Source organism: Gaeumannomyces tritici (assembly GCF_000145635.1).
Source record: "Gaeumannomyces tritici R3-111a-1 unplaced genomic scaffold supercont2.4, whole genome shotgun sequence".
In the NCBI taxonomy this organism is placed as follows: domain Eukaryota; kingdom Fungi; phylum Ascomycota; class Sordariomycetes; order Magnaporthales; family Magnaporthaceae; genus Gaeumannomyces; species Gaeumannomyces tritici.
The window spans coordinates 4,383,708-4,400,064 of NW_008804548.1; the positions used below are offsets into that span (position 1 = coordinate 4,383,708).

A 16,357-nucleotide genomic window follows, 5' to 3' on the forward strand; every position below is an offset into this window, starting at 1 on the left:
CGGTAGCCGGGCCGCTCGCGCGCGTGCACGGCCAGGAACCGCACGGCGGCCGCGTTGGCGCCGATGGTGCGCAGCCACGGGAGCGTCCAGCGCGGCGAGCGCGGGTCGACGAGCTCAAAGATGACGTTGCCGTAGAAGAGGGGCGACGCCTCGGCGTGAATGGTGCGGCACGTCACCAGGAGCGCCAGCCGGGAGGCGCGTGGAGGGCGTGCTGGGGCCTCGCGGTGATAGAAGGGCCAGGCGGGGAATTGCGTCCTGGAGCGGTCGGGGATGAGGCGCTCTGTAGAGAGTAGGACGAGGACGTATATGGCGTTGCGGATTTCGGGCGGGAGGGAAAGGAAGTCGATGGTATGGGGGGACATTTTGATTCTGTCTGATCTGTGATCTGCTCAACATCTGTGATCTGCTCAACTACTCTCAAGTGTACCGCAAAGGCCCTATTATACATCTCCAGCACTGCGCCTACGAGGCAGACACCGCTAGCGGACGCTCCGTGCGGCTAAGCCAGGCACCAAACAAAATAGGAATAGAACACACGGCTGAAAATCCCGGCAAACCCGCAATACATAAAAACGCATCCATGTCGAACGCCTGGACCTAAGCCACAGCGCCCTCATCGTTATCGTCAACTGTCGCCTGGAACCGCTCGCCCCAGCTGGCAAACGACGTGGCCGGGTTCGTCTGGCTGCCGACGTCAACGGCGCTATCGTTGTCGGCCGACTCCAGCTTGAGCTTATTTATCGACGCCATGGCGCTTTCGAGTTTTCCCTGCTCGTCCTGGAGTTTGCCGCGCTTGGCCGCCACCTCGGGCTGTTCGGCCATGAGCTCCTCCACGCGCGCCTCGTCCATGGTGACGCCCGTGCGGAAGCCCAGCGACTGGTCCAGGTGGTACTCGCGCGCCAGCTTGCTCACCAGGGCCGGGATGAGCTCGGCCCCGACGGCCAGCGCGACGGAGTCGATAAACCGCCGCGCCGCCGTCTGGTAGTAGGCCCGTACGTACGAGCACACCTCGAGTTCTTTGTGGTACGGGTCCGGGCCCTGCGCCTGCTCCAGCGTTTGCCGCTCCTTCTCCTCCTCGTGCTTTTGCTGCGCCGACATGCTGTCCCAGGCAATGAGGGGGCTTTGCTCTCTCGGGTTGCGCTGCGAGGCCATGTGCGCGCCCCACCGATACCAATGCCGCGAGTGCGTCAGTACATTGCGCTCGTACTGCTGCCAATGGTCGAAAGAGATTTCGTCGCGCGTATATAGCCGGTTCCGCTCGCGGTGATGCAACGCCGACAGCATCTGCTTCAGCGCCGCATCCTGGGTGACCACGAACTGGCCCACCACTTCCTGCGCGTTGTAGAATACGGCCTTGTTGTGCAGGTCGTCGAACGAGCGTCTGAGCAGCCTCTGGAGCTCGTCCTGCAAAAGCTTGACGAACTGCGACATAAACTCGTTGAGCGGGATATCCCAGCGCGCGATGGCCTCGAGGCTGAGGTTGCGCTTGACCTCGGTGGGCATCTCGTCGGGCACCCCGTGCTTGGTCGCCCCGCGAATGCACCTGCGCACCTGCTCCAGCGTCCGGATATCCGCACCTGCACCCGACAGGCTGGGCGCCACGCTGCCGGCCCGGCTGTCAGCCTCGTCCTTGATATACCGGGGTCGCTTGGGTGTGCCCGAGACGTTATCTTGGCCTTCCATGAAGGCCCGGTGATTCCGACGACGGGACGGCGTATCCGGGGCCTCATCGGAGCTCTTAATCAAATCGATAACCTGGATGGTCCTGTTTGCCGTCGGTGTCACGGGCGGCGTCGGCCGCGGGCCTTTGGGGTCCTTGATGTTGTACTTGGGCTTGAGCTTGAGAATGTCCGCCTCGAAAGTCTCGATCAGCGCTCCCCAGGCGTTGTCAAAGTTGCCGTCCATTTTGAGCTCATTCTCAACCTCCTTTCGGAACATGAACATGGCCTGGATCATGTCATTGTACGGGTGCTGGGGAGTGTCGGGCAGACGCTTCAACTCCTCGTTGATGTCAGTGAGTCGGGTTTCGATCATACCGAGGATTCCAGGAAGGCTTTGATGGAACGCGTTGCTCAGCGTCTCGGACAGGAAGACGATTAGCGCCTGCAGACCGCATCGCTTGCTGAATGGCTCAAACGTTCTGGGCCAGTTGGCTTCGTCCGAGTCGTGGCCGTTGAAAAACGATTCCTCGGACCTGTTCTGATGATCGAGGTCATGGCCAGGCTTTCGGGCCGTGATGAAGAACCCGTGGCCGACGCTGTGCTGCTTGCCTTGGAGCATATGCAGCCACTGGTCGTGATTGCGACCGGACTGCGGGAGCAAATCCGCCTTGGTCATGACCCCAACCGTCCTGTCCTTGGCCTTTTTGCTGCGGATGAGCGTAAGTGTGGACGAGTTCTCGGGGTCGGCGTTCATGGCCACTGCCCATATTATGATGGCGTTCTTGTCGTTGATGTACTTGGTAGCCAGGTTTTCGACCATCTTGACAAGATACGACTGCTCTTCGTGCTTGGGCGTCTTGATGATGCCCGGGAGGTCATAAAATGATAAGTCTGGGCAGCTGGGGCCCGAAATGTGCAGGGCGACTGTGTTGGGGCTGAAGGTTGCCCTGGCGAGACGCTCCTGCTCCTCGAGACGGGCCTTTTCCTGCTGCTCCTGCTCCGGCTCCAGCCGGTCACGGTACGTCGGGATGTACTGCCGATAGTTGCTGTCATGGTTCAGGATGGCAACCTGAGCCCAGCCGAGGGCCATGCGAATGTGGCTGTCGGTGTCGTCCTTGACCGTCGTGGACCAAAACTCCCTGGTGACGCGGGGTTGGTCGATCCAATTGCCGAATTCCTTATGGCGCTTATCCGGGTCGAACTTATAGTCCTGCTGGAGCGATATCTGAAGTTTCCAGGTCGGACTCTTGGCGAGACGGATGTGCAGTGGGCAGCGGGTGCACATTCCGTCGCTCTGGGGGAGGGAGATGCCAGCGATGCCCGACATGAGTGTGGACTTGCCCGAGCTCTGATCGCCCACCAGCACCAGCGACGGCAGTGCCGCCACATGCTGGATGCCCAGAGTTTGAAGCTCGCCGAGGGTCTCGCCCAGCGCAGTCAGGTTGTTGGCGATCTTGCCAAAGTTGCGCCTGAGAACCGAGTCGTTGGAGATGCTACCTCCAAAGAAGGACTCGTTCTGCGGCTCCGAGCTGATGAACTCGGACTTGACGGCCGCGCCTCTCCGCTTGGGCCGCGTCTCCATTATCATTACCTCGTCGTCGATCTCTTCCGCCTCGGACGCTGCCGGAAGCGAGGCCAGGGCCTGGGAGGTGCTCGCGCTAGCTGTGATGGATTAGAAGAGATCGAGAATCGGGCGGGAGGTCGGGGACTTACGAGCAGCTGACCGGGCAGCCCTGCTTGGGAACTCGCGGACTGTGCCGGGGGAGAGCGAGGCCCTGGCAGCTGAGCCGACGGTCTGGGCGCGCCGCTCATTTTTGATACGGGCAGGCATGGTTCATGGGTGAAGGGAATGCGTGATCTGGAGCCGAGTGGGTAGTACAGTCTGGATATCGGGTGCAATCCAGATATCGGCGCCAGATATCGGGTGCAAGCTGGGCAGATGCGAGCACAATCCAGATATCGCGTGCAGTGCTGATATCAAATGCAGGTAGGAGGTGGACCAAGGAAGGAGATGGAAAAGTTCAGGTCGAGCAGAATTGAAGGGAGGTTGGTGAATCTCGAGGAGCACCCAGTTGTCGTTCACAGGTGTTAGTGCTCCCCGCAAATCAGGCGTGCGCTACTAACAGAAATTATCTAAGCCGCGAGGAGCCTGGCTGGTAGAATTGTGGGTCGCGCTAACGGCGAAGCCTCGTGAAGTGCCTGGCCTCGACGGTGGTAAACACCTTGGCTGGAATATAGGAATAGAACGTAGGCGTCGGTCCGTAGTGCCGACCTAGGTAGTGCTTGTTTAGGTAGTTCTTTGGCTCTCCAACAGCGTGAAGTGGGTGCCGGGCTCCCCGTCGTGCCTGCCAGATTGGTCCCCGTCGTGCCTACTCCAATAGCACCCCGCATGCTCCGTCACCGCCAAATGATTGGCCATGCAGAAACACAAAATCTAAACTCGCCGACGCAGCGCCAGAGGAGACTGAGGACACATCAACATCGCCACCATGTCGCTGCAAATCCCCCACCGCGGAAACGGCACGCAGCAAGAGGCCGCCACCAAGGCCGTCATTCTGGTAGGCACTCGTCTCCTTGCTTGTCCTCTCGTGCCCGCTAACGCATACAGGTCGGCGGCTCCTCGCGAGGCACCCGCTTCCGCCCGCTCTCGCTCGACGTGCCCAAGCCTCTCTTCGACGTCGCCGGCCACCCCATCATCTGGCACTGCCTCACGGCCATCGCCAAGGTCCCGTCCATCAGCGAGGTCTGCCTGATCGGCTACTACGACGAGTCCGTGTTCCGCGACTTCATCAAGGACGCCGCCCATGAGTTCCCCGGCCTGACCATCAAGTACCTCCGCGAGTACAAGGCCCTGGGCACTGCCGGCGGCCTGTACCACTTCCGCGATGCCATCCTCAAGGGCCGCCCCGAGCGCCTGTTTGTGCTCAACTCGGACGTGTGCTGCTCGTTCCCGCTCAACGAGATGCTCAAGATGTTCAACGACAAGAACGCCGAGGCCGTCATCCTGGGCACCCGCGTCGGCGAGGACGCCGCCACCAACTTTGGCTGCATCGTTAGCGACGACCACACGCGCCGCGTCCTGCACTACGTCGAGAAGCCCGAGTCGCACATCTCCAACCTGATCAACTGCGGCGTCTACCTGTTCAGCACCGACGTCATCTTCCCCTCGATCCGCACCGCCATCAAGCGCCGCACCGACCGCCCGCGCCTGGCCTCGTACCCGTCGTCGGAGAACCTCGAGGCCAGCTTTGTGCAGTACGACGAGGACGAGGGCGAGTCGCAGAACGAGGTCATCCGTCTGGAGCAGGACATCCTGTCCGACATGGCCGACAACAAGCAGTTTTTCGTCTACGAGACCAAGGACTTTTGGCGCCAGATCAAGACGGCCGGCTCTGCCGTGCCAGCCAACGCTTTGTATTTGCAGCAGGCCTGGCACGGCCAGTCCAAGGAGCTGGCCGCCCCGGGCCCCAACGTGCTGGCCCCGGTCTTTATCCACCCGAGCGCCCACGTCGACCCGACGGCCAAGCTGGGGCCCAACGTCTCCATCGGTCCGCGGGCCACCATCGGGCCGGGCGTGCGCATCAAGGAGTCCATCGTGCTCGAGGACGCCGAGGTCAAGCACGACGCCTGCGTGCTGTACTCCATCATTGGCTGGGGGAGCCGCGTCGGCGCCTGGGCCCGCGTCGAGGGCACCCCTACGCCGGCGACCAGCCACAGCACCAGCATTGTCAAGGGAGGAGTCAAGGTGCAGGCCGTCACCATTCTGGGCAAGGAGTGCGGCGTGGGCGACGAGGTGCGCGTTCAGAACTGCGTGTGCCTGCCGTTTAAGGAGCTGAAGAGGGTGAGTCTCTGCATCTGTCTGCTCTCGTCTGTCTTCCCGCATTCACTAACCCAATACAGGACGTCGCCAACGAGGTCATCATGTAATGAATGTATGGTAGATGCACGTAGGCACGAATTAGTGAGGCTGTTCGTCATCGTCCACCAGTCAGACGCGTCAGCCAAACGAGGCGACCCCTCCCCCTCATGTGTCGTGTCAACGCCCAAGCCCCCAAGCCCCTGGCCAATGGAGCGCCCTAGGACAACAAAGCTAGCGTAGTCTGTGCCTAGCCTGAATTGTGCCGTCAGCTTGCTAAAGTGTATGCCTGCCAAATAGACCAAAACACCCATAAACGGAAACACGGGAGACCCAACGTCTCCCGAATATGCAAACACTCCCGTGAAAACTTGGAACCAATGGGTACGTCGGCGGTCAGCGCTTGGCGGGCTGGACATGCGGTGAGGGCGGTTGGGTGAGGGCTGGGTTGGCGCAGGGGGCAGGCGGAGCGCTTCCGGGGACCTTGCGAGGGCCTGCGAGCAGCCTGCGAGAACACGCCTGAGGGTGGGGACGCGGCCAATGAAACCCCTGACGCCAGGGATAGCCATCCAGCGGTGCAGCGGCTCCGCATCGAAGGGCAAATGGAAATCTTTGCTCTCATGCCACCGGGGCAGCCACCAGGGCATGCATCAACAAGCAAATGGCGGCCCCTCTGCCCCATCGTCGGACAAGACCAGCAAGTGGAGTGACCAACGGTGGAGGCCCCAGGCCGTCTCCCAGCACCAGAAATTGGCGCCAGCACGTGAACCTGGGCTGGGCCGTACATATGCTGCCGCCGCCCTCTCTGGATCTCGTCTGCAACGTCTGCCGTCTGGAGTCATCTGCAGCCTCTGCAGTCGTCTGGAGTCATCTGCCACACACATATAGCCTGCTTGCTGGACCAAGAGGCTGGCAGTATGGCGGAAACTATTACCATCATCAACAACTCGGGGAAGATCATCAGCACGGTAAGAAGCACCAGAGCACCGCGCCAGTACCGCAACTGCTGACCGACCCAGGGCAAACAACTGTTGGGCATCTTCAAGGACGCCAAGGCCGCCTACCATGACAGAAAGGCCCATCTCAAAGGGCCGTCGCCCGGCATCAGGCGCGCCCAGACCTTTGATGTCGCCCACGAGGTAGCACACGATCAGTACCCGGGCCAGTACCCGCCCAGCCAGTACGACGACTACGACTACCCCCAGTCGCCGCAGCATTACCAGCACAAGCCCGAGCAGCGCTATATCGAGGCCCCTCGGCGCCGCTCTGTGGACGATGACGGCCGCTCCGTGGCGTCTTCACAGCGCTCTCACCGCTCCCACCGCTCCAGCCGCACCAACGGGACCAGCAGGACGAGCAGGACCAAGCACGGTGATGGCGGCGCCTCCGAGGCCCGCCGTCCCCCGCTGACCATGTCTAACCTGCGCACCCACTCCGAGGTGTCGTCCACGGCGCCTTCGGCAGTGCCCCGCGCCTACCGCTCGCCCTACGCCGAGACGGCGCCCCGTGACATGATGGTGTCGCGTCCCACCCTGGCCCACGCAGCCACCATGCCGCCTCCGAGTCAAGCCGGCGACGCGCGGGCCATGGTGCTGCCCGTCCACCCCGGGCCGCCTGGCCATGCGGATCTGTACTACAACGCGCCTCCGTCCGAGGCGTCGTTCCAGCAGGCGCCGCAACAGGCCCTCGTGACCCGTCCGCGCTCAGACCCCGCGCTGCGCCCCAAAAAGTCCATCGACATGGACCTGGCATACGGCAGCGTGCCGCCCGACCTCGAGTCGCGCACAGACCTCGAGCCCAAGCAGGTCGAGGTCAAGGACCCCGAGCAGGAGGCCCGCAGCCTCATGGAACGCATCGAAAGCATGCTGATCGAGGCCGAGTGTCTGCAGCACTCGGCGGCCACCATCATCGACAGGCTGCAGACCAACCCCGAGGCCGCCGCGGCCGTGGCCCTGACGCTGGCCGAGCTGAGCGCACTCCTGACCAAGATGAGCCCCGGGTTCCTGGGCGTCGTCAAGGGCGGCGCCCCGGCCGTCTTTGCCCTGCTGGCCAGCCCGCAGTTCCTGATCGCCGCCACGGCCGCCGTCGGCGTCACCGTCGTCATGTTTGGCGGCTTCAAGATCGTCAAGCGCATGAGGGAGGGGCAGGCCCGCCAGGCGCTGCCCATGCCGGCCCAGCCCGCCATCGAGATGGGCGCCGTGCCCGCCTGCGCGCCGTCGGCCTACCCGGAGACTGCCTACCCGGCGTCGGGCTACCCCGCGTCGCACTACCCCTACCCGCCCACGCAGTACGCGCAGACCGAGTACGAGCCCTCGCCGCACCCGCAGGACTACGAGCGCGGGCCGGGCAGCCACTACGAGGAGGCGCTCGTGGTCGAGGAGGAGCTGAGCAGCATCGAGCGGTGGCGGCGCGGCATCGAGGTCGACGAGGAGACCGGGACGATGGTCGACGAGGAGCTCATCAGCCCGGAGGCGCTGCGGTCCACGATTGGCGACGACGCCATGTCGGTGCGCACCAAGCGGACCAAGAGCCGGCGCGACGAGGTGCCGGAACGCAAGAGCAGCCGCAAGGAAGAGGAGCGGAAGAGCCGCAAGGACGAAGACCGTCGCAAGCACAGGGACGACGACCGCAAGCACCGCGACGACCGCAAGCACCGCGACAACCGCAGCGAGGCGGGGAGCGAGCGGTCGTCGCGGTCCAAGAAGACGCGCAGCTCGGTCAAGGCCATCGAGGACGGGAGCCGGGATCAGGCCCCGACGTTGGACTCGGTGCTGAAGAAGGAGAAGAAGGGCAACATGCTCAAGTCACTGTTCAAGAAGAAGGAGCGGGAGCGGGGGGAGGTTTCTGTGATGGCGTGAGTGATGGTGTTTACGTCGACAGACTGTTATGCGTGCTTTTACGGCTTACGATTCGATTCTACGATTTTGCTTCTTGTACATACTACTTATACACGATAGATTTATGCTTTTGCAATTTCCTTGTTCGTAATGCAGTTGAAGCCTGGTCAGCCCTTGTACTCATGAGTGCACCTGTTGCTCGTGATATAACAGCTCCAGCCACCATCAAGTTGGCACGTGCCGGTCGTGCCTTCCTCTGGTCGGCTCACTCCATCCCACTGCCATTGTAATCGCGGCCATGCATCCAGGCTCATCAACCATCACCATGGCATCAACCCGAAACTTCCAAAAGACTCAAGTCACAGTCCTCACCCTCGTTAGCAGCATCTTCTTCGCGAGGGGCCTGCTGCGCGATTGTTTCCAGTCGGTCGGCAAGGTCACGCTCGCAAATATCCCCCGCTGGCAAGATCTCCTCAGATGGGAGTCCAAGTCCAAGAAGACCCGGAAGCCGGTCGCGTTCGGACCAAAGTCGGTGGTCCTGCTGAAATACAACACCAAGGAGGACCTCGCGATTATCCTCGAGCAGCTGGTTTGTGCCCATACCCTGACCTCGGTTAACTTGTGCCCAATACCCCGATACTCGGCTGACTAGAGTAGGAGGTCATAATGCCCATGGTCGAGGACGAGAGCCTGGTCAAAATCCACATCTGCCTTTTTGACGCGAACGACCTTGATCCCAAGCACATGGTCGAGCATTTTACCATCAAGATCCGTCACGAGTCTACCGGCGTCTCGACGGTCTCTGTTTCGTGGGCAGGCAGCAGAATGGGCGGCAGTGGAATGGCAGACGGTACCGGAAGCATCGAGAACTTGCTCCAGAGACTGCCCCCGATTCAAGGTAGTGAGCATCAAAGGTTGGCGAGGATCAGTCGGTGAACCAGCGACACTAACAAATCAGGTCGCGTCTACGCCGGCATCTGGCACCAGGCGCGCGAGGGGCGCTCCGAGACCCAAGATAGCCAGCTCCATCTTGACGCAGCAGACGACGTGCTTGCAGGGAAGCCCGGATACGTGTGCTCCGACTGTGTGTCCATCGACATCCTGCCCAAGTCAACGCCCCCGCACTTGGCTAGGCCAGCCAGCACGCCGCAGCCCGACCCGGTTTCCATGCTTCCCGACATACCCGACTTCCCCTCAAACTTTGACGAATTGGCCGAAAAGAGATGGTAGTGAGCTGCAATGCGGCTGTCACGTCACTGCCCTGGTCTGGGCCGAGGCTGAGCTGAGGTGGCAGTCCATCCGATGGACCACAGTCTCATATGGATTACAGTCCCATGTGTGCTGCAAACGGGGAGGTTACACCAGCTGGGACGAAGCGAGGGCGCCAGCAGGCTGCAGGTGTTGTGGGCTGTGAGTGGCCGGATTGACGCCTGCGGTGTGATGGATCATGCGCTGGCCTGCTTACATATGGATGTACCGGGTTAAACCCCAGGCTTCTCAGATCACGGAAAGACCTGTGCCGTGACCCTGGGAGCTTTTCTCCCTGATCGCTGTAACTGTAAAAGCGCTAGAAGCCACATTTCAGCCCCAGTGAAGGATTCTGCCAACAAGTGCAGCCTGACTCGAATCCCCGGCTCTTGAACCCACCCACTAGCCCGATAACAGAGGGGCGTGGCGTGCTCAGGTTGTGCCAACGCGAGGCGCACGTGAGACAGAGCGACCCACCGCTGGCCTGCCCAACTCAGCGTCGCCCGACGGTCGGATCTTGGTAGGATCGGACTGTCGGTTGGAACTCACAAACCGAAATCCAAGGCATCGACGCTGCATCGTGTTTGCACCTGTCGCCCGTCGTTCTTGCTTTCGTTGTGACTTTGGTTGCGGTGGGAGGCTGCAGCTGCGGCGCGCCCTTTTCCGCCGACTCGAGCCAACGAGATTTCATTTGCTTTCATTTGTCCCACTCCCACACTTTGCGTCCTCTCACGAATCCATCATCGCTACTCGACCCCGTCAGTCTCGCGTCGGTCCTGCCACTCGACCGACTTACGGCTTACGACTTGCCGACTTGCCGACTTGCCGACCTACCGACTTACCGACTTGACCGACTTGACTGCCGTCACCCATCCGCGCGCGTCTCATCAATCTCGCAATCGCCGCGACCGTGGCCACCTCGCCATTCGCCTCCAGGGCCGAGCCGATGGCGTCCCCTCCGGCCGTCAAGACCGAGGTCCGTCGACCGCGATCAAGTCAAAAGGTGTCGGTCAGTTGGGATGAAGACGAAAACACAGTCACCAGGAGGACGTCGAGGCTGCAGTTTGAGCTGGCCGAGTGCGTCGAGACCAAGACGGTGACGACCACGACAACGACAAAACGGGCCTACCCGCCGCTGCTTGTCCGCCAACGACGACCGCTGAGCGGGCTGGACAGCAAGGAATACCCGCTCGCCAACCGCCCGACCCCGCCCGAGCTGGCTCGCTTCACGGTCGATCTGGACGAGAGCGACGGCTTTTCGCTGGACTCGTCATTTGAGGACTTTTCGGTGCGTACCGTGTCGGTGCGTGTTACAGTATTTGGATGCCTTGCTGACGTGACCAGACCAAACAGGATGACTGCAAGGAGGACTCGGGTCCCGAGACCCCAACGCAGGACTCGCCGACGCCGGCAACACAACCCAGGAAGTCGAACCGTAGGATCTCGGGCCTGGGCCTGAGGAACGCGAGGTATGGCTCGCTCGGAAAGAAGGATTTTTCGCGCACCAACCGCCCTAGCCTTACGGCCGTTGCCGACAAGCTGCGCCCGTTTGAGCCCAGGAGAGCCATCTCGGCGGCCGGCTACCTGGCCACGCCCGACGGCACCGAGCCCGTCAGGCGCAGGTCGCTGGACGTCGGCGAGCCGTCAGGAAGCCAGCCCTTGGACGCCGCCAGCCCTGCTAGCGACTCGCACACGGCGTTCAGCGGATCCGTGGCCACTCCCCCCATCACAGAGACGGACCCCGAGCCGTTTGACGGCGACGACTCGCAGCCCCGGCCGTTCCGTCGCAGGCCCACCGTGGACACCATCGCCGCACAAGACGCGAGTCTCCCTAGCCCGGGCCTCTCGCCAACGCTGCAGGCAGCCCAGCTCCACACGCAGGACGATGATGACGACGACATGGCTTTCTCGCAGACGATTAGCCGCCGTGCCAGGTCCCGCTGGCTCGAAAGTCAGTCCACCATCGACGACGACACGCTGGTACCCGAGTCGGCGCTCGTGCGGAACGACGACGCCCACAACATGCTCGACACGCGCTCCATGCTCGAGACGTTCGACTCGATGCCGGGCGAGATGAAGACGTTTGTCATGTACCAGCTGCTCCGCCGCTGCCCCCGCAAGACGCTGCACATGGTGGCCGATGTGGTCAACCCGGCGCTCAAGTGCGACTTTCTAAAACAGCTGCCCATCGAGCTGTCGCTGCACATATTGTCGTACCTGGACCACCGCGACCTCTGCCGCGCCGCCCAGGTGTCCAAGCTGTGGAGGAGCATCATCGACGGCAACGAGACGGGCTGGAAGGAGCTGCTGGACCGCAACGGCTTTGAGCTGCCCGTCGGCGAGCTGGAGAAGGCTATCCAGCAGGGCTGGGGCTGGCAGGACCCGGTGGGCGTGCACGGCTGCGAGGTCGACCTCAGCCTGCAGAGCCGTATGACGGTCGCCGAGCCCGAGCTGATCCGGTCGGCCAGGCCCGCCCAGAAGCTGCGCAGCTCCAAGCGCAAGCGGGGGCCGGCAGGAAACCCGTCAGACCGGTCCAAGCGCCGTGCCAGCGCCCAGGAGGCGCCCAGGGACGACAGGGCCGAGGAGCCGGGCCACAAGAGGGAGGGCCCCATCGCAGCCGCCACGGCCGCAGCTCTGGCCGTTAGCGACCCCGGCATCGGCATGCCGACCCTGCGCCGTCTGCATCTGTTCAAGTCGCTGTTCCGCCGCCACTACATGATCCGCCAGAACTGGACCAGCGGCAAGGTCAAGCCCGGCCACGTCGCATTTGCGGCACACCCCAACCACGTCATTACCTGCCTGCAGTTTGACGATGACAAGATCATCACGGGCAGCGACGACCAGCTGATCCACGTCTACGACACTCACACGGGGCAGCTGCGCCAGAAGCTCGAGGGGCACGAGGGCGGCGTGTGGGCGCTGCAGTACGAGGGGAATATTCTGGTGTCTGGCAGCACAGACCGCTCTGTACGCGTGTGGGATATCGAGAAGGGCCTGTGCACGCAGGTGTTTTATGGTCATACGTCGACTGTGCGCTGTTTGCAGATCCTGATGCCCACCGACATGGGCCAGGGACCGGATGGCAAGCCTGTCATGATGCCGCCCAAGCCGCTCATCATCACGGGCTCGCGCGACAGCCAGCTGCGCGTGTGGCGTCTGCCCGAGGCGGGGTCGCGCCGCTACATCCAGACAGGGCCGCCGGCCAACGACGCAGAGTGCCCGTATTTCCTGCGGATCCTGCAGGGCCACTCGCACTCGGTGCGCGCCATCTCGGCCCACGCCGACACTCTGGTGTCTGGCAGCTACGACAGCACCGTCCGCGTCTGGCGCATCAGCACGGGCGAGCAGCTGCACGTGCTGCACGGCCACAGCCAAAAGGTGTACTCTGTGGTGCTGGACCACAAGCGGAACCGTTGCATCTCTGGGTCCATGGACTCGCTGGTGCGCATCTGGGACCTTGAGACGGGCGCGTGTCTGCACACTCTCGAGGGGCATAGCCTGCTGGTGGGACTGCTGGATCTGCGCGACGAGCGTCTGGTTTCGGCCGCCGCCGACAGCACACTGCGCATCTGGGACCCCGAGACGGGAAAGTGCAAGAGCATCCTGACGGCGCACACAGCCGCCATTACCTGTTTCCAGCATGACGGACGCAAGGTGATTTCGGGGAGCGAAAAGACAGTCAAGATGTGGGACATTGCCACAGGAGACTGCATCGAGGACCTGCTCACGGACCTTACCGGGGTGTGGCAGGTCAAGTTTGACGGGCGACGATGCGTAGCCGCGGTGCAGAGGGCCGGTCTTACGTATATCGAGGTGAGTTCTGCTTCTGCTGTCCTGTGTTGTTCGTGTCTGCTCTTACTAACCCGCACACAGATCCTCGATTTTGGTGCCGTCCGAGATGGAAAGCCCCGCGAAGATCTCGGCAAACGCATCCTGCTCAACTCGCCCGAGGTGCGGCTGGTTGAGGAGGAGTAACGCTTAATGTTTACGCATTTCGGTGGTTTTATTTGTTGGCGTTGGTGGCAGGGCGTTGTTTATGCCATGATTGGCCTGTGGTACACGTTTGGAGCATGATATCCGCGTAGTTTTGTTAATGATGTTTTTGTGCTCGCTCATGGGATCGGCTGCAGTGTCTGTGGCTTCTGTATGTGTCTGTATGTGTCTGCTGTATATGTCTGCTGTATGCATGTGTGTGCCTGCTCTCTGTGGTGCCTGGCTATTCGTAGGGTCGGCTGCATGTGGCCCGTGCTAGTGTCAATGGGGCGCTTCAGGGGTCTCTTGGGCATTGTCACCGCAACTGGACCTGACACCCACCGAATTCCAGCTTTTACCAGACGGCACACCATGGCCCCGAGACGAGGTTCTTTCAGCGAGGCATCTGGCGTGCTCGCCGCCGTGTCCCGGTTCTACAGGGTGAGTGACCTCGGCCTTTTCATGAGCGTTGCTGACTGAACAGAGAACGTATGGCCCCGACTATGTGGCCCTCGCCGGGCTGGTGGCCGCCTACGTCTGCGTAGGTCCCCCGTATTATCCTCCGCAAACCACTCGCACCCGCCGCTGACCGGCCCAGATCGTCATCTTTGTCGAGCCCTTCCACCGCATGTTTTCGATTTCCGACCTCGCCGTCTCGTTCCCGCACGCCGAGGCCGAGCGCGTGCCCGTGCTCATGAACGTCGTCTACGCCGGCCTGGCGCCCCTCGCGGCCGTGGCGCTCACAAACTGCATCTCGGGAGCGTCCGCCCACAAGCACCACGTGGCGCTGCTGGGCCTGCTGGTCGGCCTGGCCGTCACGACGCTGGTCACCGACGTGGTCAAGAATGCCGTCGGCCGCCCGCGCCCGGACCTGCTGGCGCGCTGCAAGCCGGCCGCCGGCACGCCGCGCGACGTGCTGGTCGACTGGACCGTGTGCACCGAGACGGCGCACCACCTGCTGCACGACGGCTGGCGGTCGTTCCCGTCGGGCCACTCGAGCTTCTCGTTCGCGGGGCTGGGGTACACGGCGCTGTTCCTGGCGGGCCAGCTGCGGGTGTTTTCGGCGCGGGGGCTAGATGGCGGCAACGGCAACGACGACGACGCGACGGTAGTGGCAGAACGCACGGTCCAGGCCCACGCGGGCAACGACCTGGGCCGCGCGCTGCTGTGCCTGGCGCCGGTGCTGGGCGCCGCCATGATCGCCATCAGCCGCTGCCAGGATTACCGGCACGACGTGTACGACGTGTGCACGGGCGCGCTGCTGGGGTCCGTCGTGGCCTACTGGAGCTACCGCCGCTACTGGCCGCGCCTGACGTCGGGCCGGAGCGACGAGCCGTACCCGAGCCCGGACGGGGCCTACGGGCGGCTGCGGGACGTGGAGGCGGGCAGAAATGTAGGCTACGAGTTGGCTGGAGTGTGAAGGAGCCGGCTGGAGTGTGAACGCTGCTGACACGTGTGTGGTAGATGCGGTAGATGTAGATGCGGTAGGCTTTGCCTATACACGGTAGAATATGGCGGCAGGCATTATACGACGGTGGACAATATATGGCGACAGACGATATACGGCACACGGACCTCATGGATAGCGTCACAGCGAATGGCATTCATCTGTCATTGAATTTGTTGCAATGCATGCGTTGCAGTGCCTGTTTGTTCCATGTTCCTCTCCATCCCTCCAACCGTCTCACTTGTCCTCCGTCGACTCGTCCTTGGCCAGGTCGTGCTCCTTCAGCAGCGCAGTGATCTCGTCGGCGCTCCATAGGCGGTGATAGATCTTGCCGTCCTGGGTCTGGCCAACAGTGGCAAACTCGACTACACAATTAGCATGTGATGATCCATGTGAACATCATCCCACACACCACCCAAACTCACTCTTCTCGCTGCTCAGCTTCGTCGAGTCCATCGTCTTGCTCAGCACCTTGACCGCCACGCCGCACGCCTCGGTCAGCGAGCAGTCCTCCTTGTAGTCCTGCTTCAACAGGCTCTGGGCCGACGCATTATTGGCGCCAACGCTCGTGGCCTTCCAGCCGCCGTAGTTGCCCGACGGGTTGCTGAGGTACAGCTGGAACTGGCGCTGCGGGTCCCAGCCGGCGTAGATGAAGGACACGCCAAACGGGCGCAGGCCGCCGTGCTGCGTGTAGCCCTGCTTGAGGTCGCACAGCCGCCGCACCAGCTGCTCGCAGGGTATGTCCTCGTTGTACGTGAGCAGGTAGCGCTGGGCGGCCTGGCGGGCGTAGTTGATGAGGATGTTGGCGTCGGCCGTCATGCCGGCGACGGCGCAGATCATGTTGCTGGTCGGGGTTAGCTGGGGGCGGGCGGGGGTGGTGCGCGGGGACCTTGGACGCACTCGTTCAGAATGTACAGCTTCTCGGCCGACGTGTCCTGCTCCAGCAGCTTGGACGTCACCTTGCGCTCGGCCGCCAGCACGATGCCGTCCTTGGCCAGGATGCCGATGGCCGTGCCGGCGTGCGAGATGGCCTCGAGCGCATACTCGACCTGGTAGAGGCGGCCTTCTGGGGAGAAGATTGTTGTCTGGGCTGTTAGCTGGGAGGCAGACGACTGGAGGCAACTGGACACATACCCTGGAATCGTATCTGCGCGACATTGTGCTGTTTGCTGGACGAGGTGGTGTCGGTGGGAGCTGGAGCTGCCCGCAGTGGGACGCGCTGGAGCTATAGCATCTATCTAGGCATCGACCATGGACGCACGTAGCTCGTGTGTGCACTGTGGCGCACTGTGACTGCCTCGTCTGCCAGGCATCGGCGGGGATGCATGGATTACAT

At 62.4% G+C, this 16,357-nt stretch overlaps 8 protein-coding genes across 8 annotated transcripts in view; 5 read left to right on the forward strand and 3 right to left on the reverse strand.

Moving 5' to 3' along the window:
* Positions 1-362, reverse strand: part of GGTG_08905 (hypothetical protein) — a gene marked incomplete at its 5' end in the record, with an annotated part of 1,039 nt that extends 677 nt beyond the window's left edge. The window contains one exon of the mRNA XM_009226747.1: positions 30-362. Coding sequence (XP_009225011.1) covers positions 30-362 — 333 coding nt within the window. The remainder of the gene's footprint in view (positions 1-29) is intronic.
* A 235-nt stretch (positions 363-597) lies between these two features.
* GGTG_08906 (dynamin family protein) lies at positions 598-3,492 on the reverse strand (the record flags this gene model as incomplete). Its single annotated transcript, XM_009226748.1, has 2 exons — positions 598-3,323; positions 3,375-3,492. 2 exons carry the CDS (start codon positions 3,490-3,492, stop codon positions 598-600), a joined length of 2,844 nt encoding a protein of 947 aa, XP_009225012.1.
* A 595-nt stretch (positions 3,493-4,087) lies between these two features.
* On the forward strand, positions 4,088-5,910 carry GGTG_08907 (hypothetical protein). The gene is made up of 3 exons (XM_009226749.1): positions 4,088-4,219; positions 4,270-5,502; positions 5,562-5,910. Exons 1-3 carry the CDS (start codon positions 4,151-4,153, stop codon positions 5,586-5,588), a joined length of 1,329 nt encoding a protein of 442 aa, XP_009225013.1. The 5' UTR covers positions 4,088-4,150; the 3' UTR covers positions 5,589-5,910.
* Positions 5,911-6,364: 454 nt separating this feature from the next.
* Positions 6,365-8,533, forward strand: GGTG_08908 (hypothetical protein). Its single transcript, XM_009226750.1, has 2 exons — positions 6,365-6,485; positions 6,537-8,533. Exons 1-2 carry the CDS (start codon positions 6,435-6,437, stop codon positions 8,373-8,375), a joined length of 1,890 nt encoding a protein of 629 aa, XP_009225014.1. The 5' UTR covers positions 6,365-6,434; the 3' UTR covers positions 8,376-8,533.
* Positions 8,534-8,644: 111 nt separating this feature from the next.
* On the forward strand, positions 8,645-9,848 carry GGTG_08909 (hypothetical protein). Its single transcript, XM_009226751.1, has 3 exons — positions 8,645-8,943; positions 9,012-9,252; positions 9,313-9,848. The coding sequence occupies exons 1-3, from the start codon at positions 8,653-8,655 to the stop codon at positions 9,582-9,584; spliced, it is 804 nt and encodes a 267-aa protein (XP_009225015.1). The 5' UTR covers positions 8,645-8,652; the 3' UTR covers positions 9,585-9,848.
* Positions 9,849-10,131: 283 nt separating this feature from the next.
* Positions 10,132-13,828, forward strand: GGTG_08910 (hypothetical protein). The gene is made up of 3 exons (XM_009226752.1): positions 10,132-10,890; positions 10,947-13,415; positions 13,476-13,828. Exons 1-3 carry the CDS (start codon positions 10,549-10,551, stop codon positions 13,575-13,577), a joined length of 2,913 nt encoding a protein of 970 aa, XP_009225016.1. The 5' UTR covers positions 10,132-10,548; the 3' UTR covers positions 13,578-13,828.
* A 98-nt stretch (positions 13,829-13,926) lies between these two features.
* GGTG_08911 (hypothetical protein) lies at positions 13,927-15,268 on the forward strand. Its single transcript, XM_009226753.1, has 4 exons — positions 13,927-14,015; positions 14,059-14,115; positions 14,173-14,967; positions 15,039-15,268. The coding sequence occupies exons 1-4, from the start codon at positions 13,947-13,949 to the stop codon at positions 15,045-15,047; spliced, it is 930 nt and encodes a 309-aa protein (XP_009225017.1). The 5' UTR covers positions 13,927-13,946; the 3' UTR covers positions 15,048-15,268.
* GGTG_08912 (hypothetical protein) lies at positions 15,259-16,334 on the reverse strand (the record flags this gene model as incomplete). The annotated part of the gene is made up of 4 exons (XM_009226754.1): positions 15,259-15,386; positions 15,447-15,865; positions 15,922-16,087; positions 16,283-16,334. The coding sequence occupies 4 exons, from the start codon at positions 16,332-16,334 to the stop codon at positions 15,259-15,261; spliced, it is 765 nt and encodes a 254-aa protein (XP_009225018.1).
* Positions 16,335-16,357: the final 23 nt, after the last annotated feature.